At 36.2% G+C, this 20408-nt stretch overlaps 1 protein-coding gene across 3 annotated transcripts in view; it reads left to right on the top strand.

Annotated features, from left to right (window-relative positions):
• grm7 (glutamate metabotropic receptor 7) overlaps nucleotides 1–20408 on the top strand; it is a 354975-nt gene that overhangs the window by 225613 nt on the left and 108954 nt on the right. For all 3 annotated transcript variants that reach the window (XM_067416302.1, XM_067416303.1, XM_067416304.1), the window contains one exon: nucleotides 12675–12875. In XM_067416302.1, coding sequence (XP_067272403.1) covers nucleotides 12675–12875 — 201 coding nt within the window. The remainder of the gene's footprint in view (nucleotides 1–12674; nucleotides 12876–20408) is intronic.

The following is a 20408-nucleotide window of genomic DNA, read 5'->3' as shown; positions in this document are numbered from 1 at the left end:
AAACCAGCAACAAAACAGAACAATCTCATGCACTAAAAAAGGTCAGAAAATGTTTAGACTTTTCTGTTCAAACCGGAGTCGGACAATGTTGGACAGACTCAAGAAGTGACAGCTCGTAGAATGGAACAGGACATTTCTGAATGGTTAAGGGATCAATTTATGTAGCTGATGCAGAGTTGATTCGCATATTATGTCATGATAATCTATAAATCACTCATGTGGGAACGGTTGGAAGATGCACAGGGCCAGAGAATATCTGTTGCATTAAGATATAACAGGTATAGTTTAGTTTAATTACAGTTACTTATGTTGTCATCTTATGACATGCTATTGCATTTCTGTTTATACTGTACTGCAATAAATATAAAAAGACAGATTTGAGCAGCTTGAGCAGACTCCTAAATGTGCTTTACTACAACAAATCTTCCTCTTCTCAACATGGCTTTTGTTGCGTGTTCCCGCAGGCAGAGTTTATGTAAATTTTAGAAGAAAGCTCGTTGTAGTCCCAACCAGCCGTTTGTTGTATTCCTTAAAAAGAGATTTCTTTAAAAGAAAATATCCCCCTTTGCTTTGAAATGTGAGCGTCATAACTTTGCAGATGTTGTTTATGCTCAGCAACACTACACACTAAAGTTAAAAAAGTGAACTCATAATCAACAACCTCTTTAACACCAAAATCCTCACACAGTAAAACCAGACTCCATTTTAACTGCTGTAACCCAACTGATTGCGCTGATCTTTACATGGCATATTACTATAGGGAGGCTCATCAAAATGTTTAAAATTTTTCATAAATAGAACACAGTTGTCAGTAATATTCGAGAGCTAAATGTGAAGTAAGACCCACTAGATAAGTTGTCTGATAGCTTATTTAGTGTGATGTGTTGTGTTTTTTCCCCCATGTGTGATTCTGGTAACTTACAGAAATAGAGATATAAGTTTAATATCATCCAAATGTTTTAGATCCACCAGTTCGTGGTCTCGGCAAGACATAGCCATTAAGAAATCTTGTTTATTGAGTGTCTTGTCTGATCCTGGAGTCTCTGACCAACGAGGTGAGATATTCAAGAACTGGAGGTGGCGACAGTTTCTGTCAGTAACAGCTGGCATCGAGACTCTATATCGCCCGGAGAAGCCTTCAGTGTGAGGGCCAATTTACAGACATCAAGGGCCCGAGTATGTGATGAGAGAGGAAGCACATGGTGCCATCCCTAGAACAACAGTGTGTGCTGGAGGGCAAAGGAGAGTCAGGTCTGATGGATGACATGGAGAGGTGAGAGAGGAGTTGGCTGTAGTCCAAGATCATGGTTATACAAGAGAAGATACAATTAAAGATGGCTGGATTGGAAAGTCACCGTAGATGAGTTTGTAATCATTTTTTGGGTTTCTCTGGCACGTCTCCGCCTCCAAACTTAATGCGATACAATGAGATAGATAGCAGCAATATTAATAGTCTTATCTGTCAGTTTTTAATACAGCCATGCACCAAACAAACATTTTGTTAAACAATATTTTTACCTTATTTTCTTGTAAGAACTAGACGTCTTAAAAAAAAAAGTCCTTTTGTAAGATCATTAAAGATATATCTTTAATTTAGTATATTTCAGTTACACAACATTTTTGGTTTTATTCACATTGTTTTCTTATAAAGATGCACATTTGAATGCATTTAAAGCCCTGTTTGGAGTGAGGAGCCAGAGTTGAGAGTCCTCTTGGCACAGGAGTGTTTGAATTTAGACTCACAACTGCACTTCATGAAAATGACAGCTTCTTAGTCCCCTCTGAAAAGACGTAAATAAAAATCCATAAATGGAAAATTGCTGGAACACTGTATGTGGAATTACTGTGATCATCAGAGTTTTCGATATAAATGTTCGGAATGATGCACTTGTGTTTTTGCAGCCTTGTACTAAAATCTCTTTATGAAACATAGCACGGGACTGGATTCTGTTTGTGAACGGCTTCGAAGTCAATATGAAACACAACACATCTTACTTTTGCAATATGACGTATTTGCAAATCAAGGTTTTCTGTGACTGAAAACATTAGCATTTGTGCATTACATGCACGTTGTGTTATAATTGTGTTCAGTGTGTGTGTGTGTGTGTGTGTGTGTGTGTGTGTGTGTGTGTGTGTGTGTGTGTGTGTGTGTGTGTGTGTGCGTGTGTGCGTGTGTTAATGAAAATGTAAATTAGTTAAGGCATTAAAATGACCAATACATTTGTAACAGTATTGATTAATATTTGTTGCCATTAGTAAATAAAAAATACTGTTCATATTGTTCATTTCAGCTCAGGTACATTAAATACTGTAATATTAACAGATATAACTTTTGGTAAAGTATTTTTTAATGTTAGTTATTTTAATTATTGTAACTAACTTATGTTAAAGGGTTAGTTCACCCAAAAATGAAATTTATGTCATCAGCCTATTGATTCATGATTTGGATCGCGTGTCAAACTGCCAAACTGCTGAAATCACGTGACCGTGACATTGGCGATCCGAATCATGAATCAATACGCTGATTCATGATCGTTTGAATCTTTATTTGAGGTTTGAAAACAAGCACGGATGAGGAGACAATGCTGAATAAAGTTGTAGTTTTTGTTATTTTTGGACCAAAATGTATTTTCGATGCTTCAAGAGATTCTAATTAACTAGATGATGTCTCATATGGACTACTTTGATGAAGTTTTTATTCCTATTCTGGACATAGACAGTATAGTGTGCCTACACTTAGATACGCTGTCGGACTAAAGATAAAATATCTTAAACTGTGTTCTAAAGATGAACGGAGGTCTTACGAGTGTGGAACGATATTAGGGTGAGTCATTAATGACATCAATTCCATTTTTGGGTGAACTAACCCTTTAACTAATGGAAACTTATTATAAAGTGAAACAGAGTATACATGGGAAGAGCAGAAATCTGTATTAAGAAATGTAAATTGAATAATTTAAAGTTTATGTTGATTTGAAAAACATTTGTCATCCAATCAGATCGATCGATCGTGATAACACTTTTGTCCTTTGTGTGAGATGGAGTGTGTTGTATAACAAACAAACAGTTCTTGTGTAGGATGTTCTGTTCTGAGTAAAGGGGGACATCCTGATTCGTTCCTTTCCATTTTCTGACCTCTTTCAGCAGGCGCCAATCAGCCCACAGACATCTATTCACCATAATTACATGCTGTGTTTATCTATGTAGCACATGCTCCAGGATCGCTTCCATTTTCAGCAGTGGCTTTTGCAGAATTATAGCTTGATAATAATGAGAGTGACAGCCATTTCCATGCGTAACGGAGGCAAAAAACGCCCCTACTTCCATCCATATATCTATCAATCTATCCACTCTATGCAGCTTTATTGTTCTGACAAGAAAAGATCAAAACAGCTCTTGGTTGGACTAGAATGATCAGCATAGTGAAACTTTAGCTGTTTGTGTATTTATCATACATGACTGCAACCATTGGGTTATTGAAGGTTCCGGAATTATGTTCTGGAACAATTTAGGCCCTGTTTAGACCTGGTTTTAAGATGCGGTTTCGTAGATTGGATAACAAACGGATACTAAAATACAGGTGTAAATAGGGTCTAAAACGCTTTGAGCTTGTCCTTTTCACATTACCTCAAGAGGTCTTCAAAAACGCATTTGACGTAGTGTAAATGCTCATATGGTCCAATGCAGTCTACTCTGCTGACCTAATGCGTAAGTCCCAAGTTCATTTTCAAGATGAAAAATGTACTAAACACAATGTTCTCTCAACATTCCTGATTTCTAAAGCCAGGGGCACACTAGGCTGTTTTTGAGTGCCATCCAACTTAGTTTTTCCAGTGTGTTCAGCACCGTTGGCTCTATTCAGACGCCGTTGAGTTTTCTTTGGCCAATTCAACATGTAGAATCGCAGCTGGACCGTCAGTGAGAGAGAGAACTCTGATTGGCTGTTCATCTCACCAAACAAGTCAGTGCCCAAGAATAAGAGCAAAAGTGATCGCATGTAAGTCAAAACTGCACAAACAGAAGGCTTTTATAATTTAAACCATTTTAACTGAGCAACACTGCCTGAATATTTTCATAATAACATGAGCGAAGTGGAATAAAGAACATAATCAGCATGACTGATATTCAAAATGGTAAACAAGCGCTTTGTTTATGTTTTGTATACCTACAGTTTTACTTTCCTTTTTTGAATGACAAATATAGACAAATAAATCTGCTTAAATAGACATTTATCTCCTTTATACACAGAATGTGAGTGCTATAGTTGACAATCACCTGTAGTCCTTTTGGGATGTTCAGGTGCGAGGCAACAACACAGTCAGCTTTCATCAGCGCTAGTTCTTTAGCGTCAGTTTGGTGTGTCCCTAACACACACACACACACCACGTTAAGCGCAGTTCTCACACCTAAAAGAAAAAGAAAGCAGAAACGAATGCTGATGCTGAAGCTCTCCATTTGTTTTCTGTCATCTACTGTTGTGCTCATATGTAAATTGCACTCGCTTATTTTGTCCATTAAAAACGCATTAACTCGCCCATAGACCCTCCCCTTGAAGAAATCAGGACAAAAGTGGTCAAAAGTGGACAAAAGAGACGGATTAAAACACCAGGTCTAAACGGAAATGTCTACTTGTGATATGATCGACCAGAATGCATCTTAATACCATGTGTAAGCAGGGATTTAATCTAGTGGCATCAGCAGTGAAGTCTCTTACTGATAGGGAGGGTTGTGTTACCTTTTAAAACTTTTATTCCCTACTTAAGAACAACTAAGCTACCTAATTAACTCTGAAATGCCTAATAGGTATTTTGAAGATCAAACAAAATCTTTTGCAAGGAGTAGTGGATGGTGAGGCACTCTGTTTGCGCTCATGAATGGCTGCATTGGTTTGTTTTAGAATAAAGGATTGTGGGTAGAGTTGCCTCAGGCTGGTGCCACAGTGGGTCCACATCTCTCAATTATCTCTTACATGGAGAACTAAAAGCAGCCCTTTTCTTTTGTAGCGTGCAGTCACAGACTGCTAGGAAATTGTCCAGAGATGTATTATGACGCTCATAGTGTCAATGACGCTCAAACGTGCTCAATAAATGTGAACATTTGATGGTTACTTTTAAAAGCATATTTCAGTTTTTACACATATACTAGGGTATGTGTACAGAGTACTTGTCTCTTAATGAGTCATGGCTGTGTTTTGGGCATAACGTGCATTAAACCAATCAGAATCTCATTTCCTGTTCCTTTTAAAAGCCAGTTGTGCTCTCACCATGGTGGATTCTCTATTTACATGAAGGACTATAGACCCTCAACCTGACAAGTCAGTTTAAATATGAATGTAATGCCACAAATGGTTAAATAATTAGCCAATTTCATTCGTCATTACTGCAAATAGGTAATTCTGATACAAAACCAATTCCCAAAAAGTTGGGGCACTGTACAAATTGTGAATAAAAACAGAATGCAATGATGTGGATGTTTCAAATGTCAACATTTAATTCAGAATAAACTAATATTGTACCAAATCTCTAGATGACATAGATGACCTATCAAATGTTTAACCTGAGAAAATGTATAATTTTAAGGGAAAATAAGTTGATTTAAAATTTCATGGCATCAACACATCTCAAAACAGTTGGGACAAGGCCATGTTTACCACTCTGTGACATCTGGGGACTGAAGAGACAAGATGCTCAAGTTAAGGAATATTTATTTATTTATTTATTTATTTATTTATTTATTTATTTATTTATTTATTTATTTATTTATTTATTTATTTATTTATTTATTTATTTATTTATTTATTTATTTATTTATTTATTTATTTATTTATTTATTTATTTGTCTCTGTGACATCTGGGGACTGAAGAGACAAGATGCTCAAGTTAAGGAATATTTATTTATTTATTTATTTATTTATTTATTTATTTATTTATTTATTTATTTATTTATTTATTTATTTATTTATTTATTTATTTATTTATTTATTTATTTATTTATTTATTTATTTGATAGGGACAGATACCACCAACATAGATCATTTAAATTAAACAATCTGATGTCTGTATCACAGTGTATATAGCCAAAGGCTAATTTGCAACACTTGTCCCTAGAAGGGCCTTTATCAATCAAATACAATAAATACAAAAAAGTATCTAAAAACTGATTCATACATTAATAAAACTCAATAATACTCTATAACTTCCAAACATACACAATATAATCACAATATTATAAATAATAGAAATGTTGTCCCATTGTTGTCTAATACAGGCAACAGTTGCTCAACTGTCTTAGGTCTTCTTTGTCGCATCTTCCTCTTTATGATGCGCCAAATGTTTTCTATGGGTGAAAGATCTAGATTGAAGGCTGGCCATTTCAGTACACAGATCCTTCTTCTACGCAGTCATGATGTTGTATTTGACACAGTATGTGGTCTGGCATTGTCATGTTGGAAAATACAAGGTCTTTCCTGAAAGAGACAACATCTGGATGGGAGCATATGTTGTTCTAGAACTTGTTTCAGCATTGATGGTGCCTTTCCAGATGTGTAAGCTACCCATGCCACACACACTCATGCAACCCCATACCATCAGAGATGCAGGCTTCTGAACTGAGCACTGATAACAACTTGGGTTGTCCTTGTCCTCTTTAGTCTGGATGATATGGCATCCCAGTTTTCCAAAAAAGAACTTCAGATTTTGTTTCATTTAACCACAGAACACTTTTCCATTTTGACACTTTTTCTAGTTTAACGATGGGAAAAATGGTCAGCGCACCAGGCTCAGTTTAAATACGTGTGTATTGCCGCGACTGGCTAAATAATTAGCCAATTTCATTCGTCAGTTCTGCAAATAGGTCATTCTGATACAAACCCGATTCCAAAAATTTTGTGACACTGTACAAATTGTGAAAATTGAATTAAATTTAAATTACCCTTGGGGTGTAGTGGCTTAGTGGTTCATGTAGATTTTTTACAAACTATGGTTTGATCCCCAGTTCAGATTTGATCCCCAGTCCATAAGCAAGACACCTAACCCCAGCTGCTCCCCACGAGCTGGATGGAGCCTTGCATGGCTGACACTGTCAGTGTATGAATAAGAGAATGAATGGGTGAATGTGAGGTAACATGTAAAGCACTTTGGATAGCCATGAGTCTGTTAAAAACCCTATATAAATGCAGTCTATTTACCATGATAACTTCAAACTCTGCAATTTCTCTCTGAGAAACTTATTTCTGATATTGCTCCACTAATTTTCACTGCAGCATTGGGGGAATAGGTGATTTCTTTTTATACTCAATCATGTTGCCAATTGACCTAATAAGTTGTAAATTGTTCCTCCAGCTGTTTCTTATACAGTATGTAAATGTAACTTTTCCATGGGTGAACAGATGGGCGTGAGTGTATTTCTGATTTAAACAACGTGAGCACTGGATGTAAAAATGATAACTGCGTCGAGCTGAAACCAGCAAAAAATGCCTGGCATCGCATTGCACTGGTTGTATGATAGGGCCCTGTGTGTGCTAAGCTCGCATATGAGCCTAATTAGTTTGTTCACAAGGTGACAAAACTGGCTATAGACATTGTTTCACAGTCAGAAGAGACAAAATCAAGAAACTACTGGAAGCACAACAGCTGCCTTGTGTTTATGAGGGCATTAACAGATACACTTGCAATAATAAGAGTGTACAATTATTAAATGGATTCCGTCTTAATGGGACAATAAAAGCCCTCCCTACACAGACACCCAAAAATGCTTTTATTATTAACCACATTATTTCCAGAAACAAACTTTGTTTTAGAACATTTTCCTTAATTTTTATTGATGAAAAAACAAAAAAGTTTGCTGTAGGTGAAAAAGAACAAGTAGTCTAATATTTGTCAGTGAAGAACCGTAAATTGACATTCCTAGAATTCCCAGATTTTTTTTTTTCATTTAATCATTTACGTTTCTAAGCTAAAATGTTTTTGTTTGTTTTTTACTGTAAAGTTGTTGCAGATACAGCTTGCATTTTTTTACTGTACGTTTTGCAGGTTTTATTTAAGCTGAACAATCCATGTGATAGCCTCAAGTACGTTTTTTTGTGGAGTCTATAACTTGGCAGTCATTTTTTATTCTGCCGTCTTTTCTTTCTAAATGTTTACCCAGCTAAAAGTGCTAAACAGCTGCTGATAGTGCTCATGTTGATGACGTAAATGTATCAACATTAATTCCTGGTTACTACCTCCAGAAATAAAGACTGGTAAATTTTCCGAGCTTGTTACTTTTTTCTCTCAATAGCAACTAGTTGTAATTGTGAAGTATTGTTCCCTTTCAGTCGGTCACGTTCGGCGTACGTCGGACTTTGACCAATGAATTGAGATCCCAATTCTTTGGTCAAAGTCCGACGAACATCTCCATTCCCTTCTTCAGGGAACGAGGGTTACATACGTAACCGAGACGTTCCTTTTCAGTCGGTCACGTTCGACGTACGTTGGACTTTGACCGACAAATTGGGATCTCAAATCGTTGGTCAAAGTCCAACGTATGACGAACGTGACCGACTGAAAGGGAACGAATGTTACATACGTAACCGAGACGTTAAACAAGCTATCTGTCACCATAATACCAGCTTATTATTTTCTAATGGTTGTTGTGACCTTCATTGTGTCTGAACCTCTGCCAGAATGGGCTTTTTGTCACTGCCTGGGGTCATTGATGTCTATTGATCTGAATCCCTCAAGGCTTTTGGCTGACCCTCATTAGATGACTGTCATAACCTTTAATTTGATGCCATCGGGATGTTGAGAGAGTGTAAAACCTCTTTAACTAGCAAGTAGTTTGGGATACATGCATAAACCTTGGTCCATGCGAGATGCAACCTTTCCTTTTTAGACCAAGGAGGTCTAAATTACCTGGCAGGCCTATATTAGTTTGCATCTGAATAGCCCTTCACTAGCGACAGAAAGAAAAAGCTAAGTATCCTCCAAGTTGGGGCTTATTTCTCTAAGGATGTCTTCAAGACATCATTCAATCATCCTGCAAGTAAAAAAAAAATCATCTAAATAATGAGATCCAATCATTGTGGATGAAATTAAATCCCAGATGGGCATTTTTTTTTCATGCTCGCTGAAAAGATCTAATGGCACTTTTGGATGAGCTGATATTTTTTCAAGCTAGTTTTCCTGTTCTGTCAGGCACTATTAGAGTCACCCATTCCTTCCCCGTCAGACTAGGGCCATTTATGATGAAGCTGTCTCTAAAATACACATATTTGAGTTAGCCACGCTTGGCGGGACAGAAAAGCCGACTAAGCCAGCTGTAGTGCGTTTAAAGAAAGCCGTTATTGTGGAAAGACAGACTATGAGAGCATCCCTGAGGATGTCAGGGTGTCAGATCTGGACGACAGCAGAGCTAATTGGAGAGAAAATGCTAAGAATATTGCATGAACTCCACTTATGTCCCATGAGAACTTCCATCGGTGGATCGGGGAATAGCAGGTCTTAATAGAACTGTCACGGTTTTCCTCGCAGTTTAAGCCCAGTGCTGTTATTAAGACCTTTTTTAAGTAAAGGTGTGCTAGGTCAAATTTATTCTGAGAAGGTTGTGGAATAAATTTCCCATCACTGAAAAATAAAAGATATTGGCAGTGTTATCGCAGTGACATTTTTTAAGAGAAATGTCGTTTAGTAAAAAAATCCTACAAACTTGTCACAGCAAAGACTCATGCTAGGGCATTAAAGGTGGGGTACGTGTTACTTCAAAGCCGTTTTAGAAAACGGACTTGGGCCGGGACCAATAACAAACTTGTAGCCAATCAGCAGGTAAGGGGCGTGTCTAATAATGATGGTGAGATGAGAGGCTCAGTTCTCGTCATTATTCAAAACACACATGACAGACATTAGCTGCAAATTTATATATGCTGGCTTCTACTTGAATATGCTCGTGTGTCATGTTCGCTTGTTTGTCCATTTGCGATTGGATTGTCGCTCACTTCAGCGATGATAAAGACCCGTTCATTTCCACACCGTATGGAGCATCTAAATCTCCTCACTGTCTGTTTCAAGCGTCAGCTCACAAAATGTATCAACAAGTAAGATACTATACTCTTCATATATGTTTGTTTCCTCTTTTCATGATCTATATAATCCTAATCCGGTCATAATTGTAATATGTCGTTAGCGAGACTGTCGTGCTCGTGTACTATCGAGTTGTCATGAGAACGGTTTGTGTTTTTGTGATCGCTATAACTCTCTAATCTGGTCATAATTGTAATATGTCGTTAGTTGGACTGTCGGCTCGTGCGCTATCGAGTTGTCATGAGAACGGTTTGTGTTTTTGTGATCGCTATAAAACTCTAATCTGTTTATAATTTTAATATGTCGTTAGTTGGACTGTCGGCTCGTGCGCTATCGAGTTGTCATGATGTTTGTGTTTTTGTGATCGCTATAAAACTCTAATCTGGTCATAATTGTAATATGTCGTTAGTTGGACTGTCGGCTCGTGTGCTATCGAGTTGTCATGAGAACGGTTTGTGTTTTTGTGATCGCTATAAAACACTAATCTGGTCATCTTGTGTGCTATCGAGTTGTCATGTGTTTGTTTTGGTGATTTGAAATATCAACAACGGTTACCAGAAAGCACTAATCCCACCTTTTATAAAGTTGATCAAATTTACTTTTTTGCAGTTCAATCTCTTAAAAATCACTGTCTCTTCTGGGAGAAAACAATGCAAAAATACTGATGACTCATTCTGCACTAGACTGAATTGAATTTATTAATAGGATTAACCCCTTGAGATGTACCATCTCGTTTTCGAGGGGGTCCTAATGTACAATCAAGACATAGTTACAAATCAATTACAAATACAATTAACAACAAAACAAAACAAACAATTATATATATACTCTATATATATATATATATATATATATATATATATATATATATATATATATATATATATATATATATAGTACACATATATACACACACATTAAAAAAAGATACATTTTTGTCCAATTAAATGCTGTCTAAAATGTAGCTTAAATAGAACCCAGTCACTCATACTCGTCTGATTGACAGCTCCAGTGATTGTTCTTTGCTTACTTTCTATATAATAATTAGTATAATTTAATTACAGTTTAAATAACAGATTTCCTCTCACTAAGAGACGTAAAGTGAATTTGACAGTTTTGTCACTGGTTTGACTTACTGACACATAAACAAAGAACATCTGACTATACATGAATCATTACATAACAGAAATCACTGGTCTCAGATCAGACATTAAAATGAACAAGGTTAATTGTTTATGTTGTGGCATTACTGTTCAGTCCATACCATAAAAGTCTGTATGCAAAGACTGCTGTGAAATTGAGACTGATTTACCAGAATCCACAGTGAAATGTACTGAATAGATTGACTGAGTCATTCACTTTGTTAAAAAAAAAAAAAAAAAAAAAAAACTATATCCATAGCATTAGGATCCTTTGGAAGGTAATGTAATGTCTAGCCCATCATGTATCGCTCTTGTCTCCTCGTCATCTCACTAACACTCCAGTGGGCGGGCCCAAAGGTACAATGTTGAAGTAGGCATCGATCTTCTTCTATCTTTCACCAAGATAAGCACATTCCACAACGAGCCATTCTCTGGGCTTGGCTATAATAAAAGTTTTTGGACTAACAAGGAAGTTTTCAGTTCTGAACAGGATATTCTTATAGTTTGATGACCTCTTATTTTCAAAAGCTCAAAGAAAATTAGATTTCCCAGTTCAAGACCCCTTTCAAAAATATGTTCATGACAGTGTGCTCTCTTCTTAAATTGTTCTCCTGGAACAATTTGTCCCAAGAACTTTTTCCTTCCAGACCTGCTGTCTGTGTTTCCATCATGGTCTAAAGAACTGTGAAGATTAGTCTGGTGACGTAGGACTGCTTTCCAATTTACAGTATGTTCAGCTCCCAAATCCCACCTCTGAAAGTTCCTGAACTTTGCAAAAGTACTACCTCGTGAGCAGCGCCGTTTTGAGGGGGAAATAATACTTAATTTAGACTCTGGTTTCTACAGTCGAAACACACAGAGTACCAACCCAAAGTCCCTTGTTCCTGTAGAAAGTTCTTGCGGTGGAAACTTGTCTTTAAATGGCCTTTTATTTCATTAATATATTATCTGCAAGTGCAAGTAAGAAAATATATATTTTAGAATTTTTTATATACTGTTCCAATTTAAAGTTTAATTCAAGTGTGCATTCATTACATTCGTTCCCGCAATGTTTGCTACTAGAAAAAGCTATAATTTCACATTATTGACACTACTTTTAGGATCCTCCCGACACTGCATGTGAGCAATCACTGGAAATACATCTCTAAACCACCTAAGATGAAGATAGCAAAATTGTGACAACATTAGAGACCAAAGTAAGATAAGCACCTACAATTTCAGGCATTACTCTTCACCGAGATAAAGATATCGGCCAAAACCAGCCAAGGCATGTCAAATGAAAGATTGTTCCTAGAGTGTGCTATAACTTTTGCTTTTGTTTTTGTCCTTAACCTCACATTTTTCTTTAAAAGCTTCCAGAGTTGACTCCGTCGTTCCTATTTTTTGTGTCTATGAGAGCATATACGCGCACATCTTGCTACAGATGTTTAAAAATATTCACTCTACTTTATCTTTTTGTTATCTTTCTTCCTTCCAGGGCAAGAGCGAATAGGATTAGACTCCAAATATGAGCAGGAAGGGAAGGTGCAGTTTGTGATCGACGCGGTGTACGCCATGGCCCACGCCCTGCACAACATGCAGAAGGACCTTTGTCCCGACCAGTCAGGCATTTGTCAGGAGATGGAGCATGCTGGTGGCAAGAAGCTGCTGAAGTATATCCGGTCGGTCAGCTTCAATGGTGAGTTGACCAAAGCACAAAACATCAGATACCATACTAAATCTATCATGTCATGCCCACATCTATTAATTCAGTTAACTTTATTTTCGAGACGTTGTTACTGCGTGATTACATACGGAGTGTAATTATTTAACTACATGTCCTTATTTTAGTGTCCTTACAATAATAATTATGCATCATTTACTGTTATTACTAAAGTATGTATATGTAACATGTAACCAAGCCACATTAAAAATAAAATGTTACCAATAATTAATTTAACACTCAAACACATACATCGGGTCTTTAGTGACCCAGGATGTCATTCACTAGACAACCACCTTCTTAGTATTCCTCAATCAATTCATTATAAACAATATAACAAGAAAAAAATCTTAGATTATTTTTTTGTTTTGTTTTAAGTTTAAAAGAATGCCTGTTTTTCTAATATCTTTGTGGTAAAAATGATATCGGGTTGTCAACGACCCGAGGTGTGTAACAGTGTAAGTATTTTTTTTCTGCACAACAATAATTGCATCTTTGTTGACTGAATATGTGAAATTCACCTTTTTTCCACAAGAAGGCAATATCAGATACACAATGATAAAGTGACATTTCACTCATAATTACTGCAGGCAGAAAACAAAAGAATAGGAAGAATCATCAACAAAACTTTAAATGGATCAACTATTTAACGCAATCAAATATTAGTGTCACTGTCCAGGGTATTCTCACAAAAATGCGTATAAATAGTACGAGTGTGCAATGTCGTGGAATGTATACGCCAAAACTCATTTTGGCGTGTCTATGGCACGCTGTTTTCCGCGTGCATATGATACGCATTTTATGGCGTATTATACATACGAACCCCCCATCCCACCACCCTAAACCTACCCAAGAGCGTGTCATATATACGCCCCACCACCCTAAACCTACCCAAGCGCGTGTCATATATACGCCCCACCACCCTAAACCTACCCAAGAGCGTGTCATATATACGACCCACCACCCTAAACCTACCCAAGCGCGTGTCATATATACGCCCCACCACCCTAAACCTACCCAAGCGCGTGTCATATATACGCCCCACCACCCTAAACCTACCCAAGCGCGTGTCATATATACGCCCCACCACCCTAAACCTACCCAAGCGCGTGCCATATATACGCCCCACCACCCTAAACCTACCCAAGCGCGTGTCATATATACGCCCCACCACCCTAAACCTACCCAAGTGCGTGTCATATATACGCCATAAAGTGCGTATCATATGCACGCGAAAAACAGCGTATCATATGCACGCCAAAATGAGTTTTGATGTATACATTCCATGACATTGCACACTCTTACTATTTATACGCATTTATGTGTGATCGGGTTGCACTGTCACTTGTGGATCTGGTAAATAAGCTGTCAGTGATCAAAATGTAGATTTTTGAAGATGTATTGTTTTGAGAATATGTTTGAGATTATGATTATGTGGCAGATGTTGAATATACTGAAATGAGATCAGATGAGGACAGTGATGAGGGGATAAAACATCTGCTCAAACTGAACCCTTCCAAGCTCCAAAAGGGAAAGACATATGCTTTATTTTATTCTTCTGTAATAGTTTATTTTCTTATATCAGGAGAGTTTTATATTATCGAAACAGGTTCATCTGTCCATCCGTGTTAGATATAGATCCGGGATTTAAAAAAATCAAATTTTTAGATTAAAATGCAATCCAATCCAATGAATACAATTAATACAATAAGTTTACTACTTCTTTATAAAGAAAATGGTTATAAAGGAAAACATAAAATAGGTTTGTCATAATCTTTTATGATAATTTCTTTACAAAAAAAACAGCAATATTTGTCATATGGTGCATCCAAAACAAAGACATAAAACATCAAGTGATATCAGAGAGAGAACGCTTGCAGACATTCATGTAAAAAAAAAAAAAAAAAAAATATGGTAATTTTATTTGTTATATGACAAGGCAAGGGTAGTTCAGGTTGTAAAAGTCATTTGGTAACTCCCCCAAAGCGCAATGATATTAATTGACTAAAAATGTATGTCTTTGTTAATATATTTGAAAGCATGTTTGTTTGTTTGTTTAGAAACAATGATACATTTTTACATTATGGTTCTGCAACATACAATTTTAATTAATTTCACTTTTAAACAGTTTAAAGCAGTGTTGTTTAATTGCATTTTTTTTTAAAGTTTTAATAATTTAGTTACGTTTTTGCTATTTGTATTTTATATATATATATATATATATATATATATATATATATATATATATATATATATATATATATATATATATATATATATATATATATACAGTCACAGTTTTGTATTAATTATTGTTATAGTTATATTATGATATTGATAAACTAAATGGAAATGAGAAATGTGCCTTGGTAACTGTACATTTTTAAAATATTTTATTCATTTCATTAAACGTTATTTTATGTCAAGAAAGAATATTTTATTTTATGGTTTTAATTGTAGTTTTAAATAATTATTATACATTTAAATGTGTTTTAAACTTGATTAAATGAAACCAACATGATTTTAGAAGACTGCATTTAAAGTTTTTGCATTTTCCAGGCTTTACAGACTGTTTGTTTCCTGGCTATCACCAGACCAGAACATTGGTCTTGGGAGTCTGCTCTGTATTTTCTACTGCACAAGAGGTGTGATAAACGAGCATTATTTGAATGACTCTGTATGCAATTGGATAGTCCTTCAACTAATCATACCACAATGACCCATCGCTCTATCCGTCATCGTGTTAAACCCACCAATGGGGTACCAGGTGGATACGCCAGTCTGTGATGTATAGGTTTCCAGACTGATTTGCAGGCCGAAGATCAGGTCTAGGTCTTACCCAGTCTAGACTGTTGAACCAATCTCAAGCAGATTTCTTCTCTGCCGGTGGACACACAACAATATACATTTCTCTTTGAAGCAACCTTTGTTTCTGCTTCTTATGTTGGACTTTCTGAATACTTTATATCTCACATATCCCAAACCTGCCTTTGTCTTGGACCTTTGAAAGAGGAAACTTTCAAGAAGAAAGTAAATCTCTCATTAATGCGTCTTAATGAAGTGAAACTTTTGTAGTCCTGCACCGGGGCAATGTTAGATCAAAGTGTAATCGCACCTTTGATGTGTATGTGATGGTGAGGAAATACTATTTGGGGTAAATATGTGATCTAACTTAAGGCCTGGTGAACAGAATTTAATTCATAGAAAACCAAGGCAGATGACAAAAACGGTAATGAAGTCAGCAAAAATGTATGCCACCAAACAACATGAATTCTATTAGTATTTGTAACGTTTTTTTTTTTTTTACAGTTTGAAAAAAAACTAAAATACTGAAACATGCAATAGTTCAACATTTAATTGTCTTAACCTCATTTATTATTTCTATAATAAAATAATTTTACAAATGTATGAATTTGTTTTCCAAGCTGTCAAATATACTGTAGTTACATGTACATTTTGTAAAATATCTAATGTTAATAGTTGTGCCAATAGTTTGATCAAATGTTTACCATCACTGAAAAGTCTTATGAGTATCCGTATCATTTTATGGCCTGAAAAGTATTGGCCAGAAAATAGAAATCAAAGCTACACTATTGCCAAAAACTGCCTTTACATGCACATTAACTTTAATGACATCCCATTCTTAATCATAGGGGTTAATATAGAGTTGGCCCTTTGCAGCTATAAAAGCTTCAACTCTTCTGAGAAGGCTTTCCACAAGATTTAGGAGTGCAGTATGGGAATTTTAGACCATTCTTTTAGAAGCCCATTGTGACGTTGTGAGGACAGCCTTTCATTGGAATTAAGGGACCAAGCCCAACCGCTGAAAAACTGTACCACACCATAATCCCCCCTCCTCCAAACTTTACATTTGGCACAATACAGTCAGACAAGTTCCGTTCTCAGACAGAGAAGCATGATTAGTCACTCCAGAGAACACGTCTCCATTGCTCTAGAGGCAGGTGGTGGTGTATTGCATCCAATGCATTGCACTTGGTAATGTAAGGCTTGGAGAAGCTGTCTGGCCATGGAAACCCATTCCATGAAGCTCTCTATGCACTGTTCTTGAGCTAATCTGAAGGAGTCATGAAGTTTGGAGGTCTGTAGATATTGACTTTGCAGGAAGTTGGCGACTTCTGTGCACTGTGCGCCTCAGCATGCGCTGACCCCACTCTGTGATTTTACGGTGCCTACTACTTCATGGCTGAGTTGCTGTTCCCAATTGCCTCCACTTTGTTATAATACACTAACAGTTGATCGTGGAATATTTAGTAGGGAGAACTAAATATTTTATTTTATTTTATTTTATTTTATTTTACTCACCTGTGGCCATGGAAGTGATTGGAACTGGATTCAATAATCTGGAGGGGTGTCCCAATACTTTTGGTAATATAGTGTATTTAATACATGCACACAAACACACACACACACACACACACAGACACACACACACACACACACACACACACACACACACACACACACACACACACACACACACACACACACACACACACACACACACACACACACACACACACACACACACACACACACACACACACACACACACACACATGTTGGTCTATGTGGTTTACAGGGACTCTCCATAGGCGTAATGGTTTTTATACTGTACAAACCGTATTTTCTATCCCCTTACAGTGCCCCTGCCCCTAAACCTACCCATCACAGGAAACATTCTGCATTTTTACTTTCTCAAAAAAACTCCCTATGTGTGATTTATAAGATGTTTTCCCCATGGGGACCTAAAAATGTCCCCACAAGGATAAGGATTTCGGATATTGCCATCTTTGTGGGGACATTTTGTCCCCACAAACACACACACACACACACACACACACACACACACACACACACACACACACACATGTCTGGTTTACTATCTCCCCTTACACTAACTAACTACAGACTGTATTATGAAATTAAAATTTTATATTTTAATATTCCATTTTACCTTTTCACTCAAATTTAATTGGAAAACATGAAAAATTCAAAATGGAAGCTGATATTTGATATTGTTTATAGTAGCATAGTAATACTTGTTCAATGTTTATAATTTACGACCATTGCCTACCTACACAATAAGAAAATCTCCCCACTGGCATGCATATATAATTCATATACATATTCATAATGTATACATGGATGACTTTTTCCTGTGAAATGCAATGTTCAGCTTTCACAGTAAGAACATTTATGAATGGATCTTATATAAATGTTTTAAGACATAAAAATCGGGATGAATCCTCATAGAATATTGAATATATATTTGTATTTATCATAAATAACATTACATATGCCTCTTCACTTCAGACACTTCACTGAATCATAAACTTTTGTATATCTATTAAATTGTACATGCACACAGTGGATTTGGTTTTAGAAATCCTCCATACTTGTACATATACATATACACATTGTGCATATAATTATCTGGATAGATGCAGGTTATGAATAAAATATAAATGCTATAATGATCTAGTTCAAGCAATATATAAACTAGTAATAAAGCCAGTTTAAACAATTTAGCACATAAGAAATTGCATTAAAGGAGAAATAATGAAAGTCCATCAAGTCATTTCACTCGACCACATTTCAAATTTCAGTCAAAGCAAGTACAGCTTCAATCTCTTTGAATGAGGAGACATCAAATTCTCCAAAGCTCTTCGCGAAACTTATGATTGCTTTTTCCAGATTCATTTATTGATGGAAATGTAACCTGTTAATCTAATAACTCTTCTTATTGATGAAATGATGCAGTTTTTTATGTCTGCTGGTTATTTTGGCATGTTATCTCTTGTGATGAAAGGATGAAAGATGGCAATAAAAAAAAAGAAAGAACACACTGCTTGAAGTTGAGCAAATTACGTTTCTGGCATTTTTTCAAAGGGTTCCTCCAGCGAGAACATAAAAAAAGATTCAGAGGCTCCTCGCGTAATTAATATACTTAAGAAGGTCTCGTCCAAATCTAATATCTACAGTGCAATTTATGTTGAGTAGCTTAGAAGTTCACCGTGAATTCATTGCTGTGACATGACATAACTGGGACATTTTGCTACTGTGTTAAGACATGCGTGAGGTGAAAAATGAAGCATAAATGATAAAACTCGACACCTGGTAAATAAAAGCATATATCATTGAAGAATTTTAATGTGTTATAGCAGCAAAAGAGCTGCAACGTTTCAGAAAAAGTTTTTCAGGCCCTCATCCGCTTCTTAAGTGTTGCTAGCCTGTCGTTTTTCTTTAGCTGTTGTAGTTTTCATTGTCTTCGTTCACCCCGAAGTCTATTAGTAGAATAAAGCATTTCTTCCTTCTTCCCAGGATGCCCTTTTAACAGCAACACGAACAAAGAAAATAAACCTAAAAAGCAGCGGGTGATGCCAAAGTGACTGGATAATGAAAGAACTAAAATAAAAACCAGAGGTTTTTTTTTTTTTTTATTTTTTTTTTTTTTGTCCTCCCATGTTGCTTAATGTGACACAGCTGTCGATCTTTTGTATTTCTGCTGAATCCCGCCTTTATCACTTCTAACATGTTTTCCCCTTTTCTGAAGTAGAGCCTATTTAAAAGAAACTACTTGGGTCTGGATTACATTTGGAACAATCAAGTATTTGTCTACCGAATTAAAGTCATGTTGTGACCAACCAAATCATGTGGTGAAACTTTCAACAGGAATTTACATTGTAGAGAGGAACCTTGACTCCCATCATAACTGTGATAGATAGACAGACAGACAGACAGACAGACAGACAGACAGACAGACAGACAGACAGACAGACAGACAGACAGACAGACAGACAGACGATAGATATACAGACAGACAGACAGACAGATGATAGATATACAGACAGACAGACCAATAGAGATATACAGACAGACAGACAGACAGACAGATAGATAGATAGATAGATAGATAGATAGATAGATAGATAGACAGACAGACAGACAGACAGACAGACAGACAGACAGACAGACAGACAGACAGACAGCTAGATAGATAGATAGATAGATAGATAGATAGATAGATAGATAGATAGATAGATAGATAGATAGATAGATAGATAGATAGATAGATAGATAGACAGACAGACAGACAGACAGACAGACAGACAGACGATAGATATACAGACAGACAGACAGACAGACAGACAATAGATATACAGACAGACAGACAGATAGATAGATAGATAGATAGATAGATAGATAGATAGATAGATAGATAGATAGATAGATAGATAGATAGATAGATAGATAGATAGATAGATAGATAGATAGATAGATAGATAGATAGATAGATAGATAGATAGATAGATAGATAGATAGATAGATAGACAGACAGTTAGCTAGATAGATAGATGGATAGATAGATAGATAGATAGATAGATAGATAGATAGATAGATAGATAGATAGATAGATAGATAGATAGATAGATAGATAGATAGATAGATAGATAGATAGATAGATAGATCTTATAGACAGACAGACAG

The sequence above is a fragment of the Pseudorasbora parva genome, chromosome 14 (assembly GCF_024679245.1).
Source record: "Pseudorasbora parva isolate DD20220531a chromosome 14, ASM2467924v1, whole genome shotgun sequence".
Lineage (NCBI taxonomy): Eukaryota > Metazoa > Chordata > Actinopteri > Cypriniformes > Gobionidae > Pseudorasbora > Pseudorasbora parva.
Note: the sequence above shows the minus strand (reverse complement) of the source record. Positions and strands in the feature narration are given on the sequence as shown.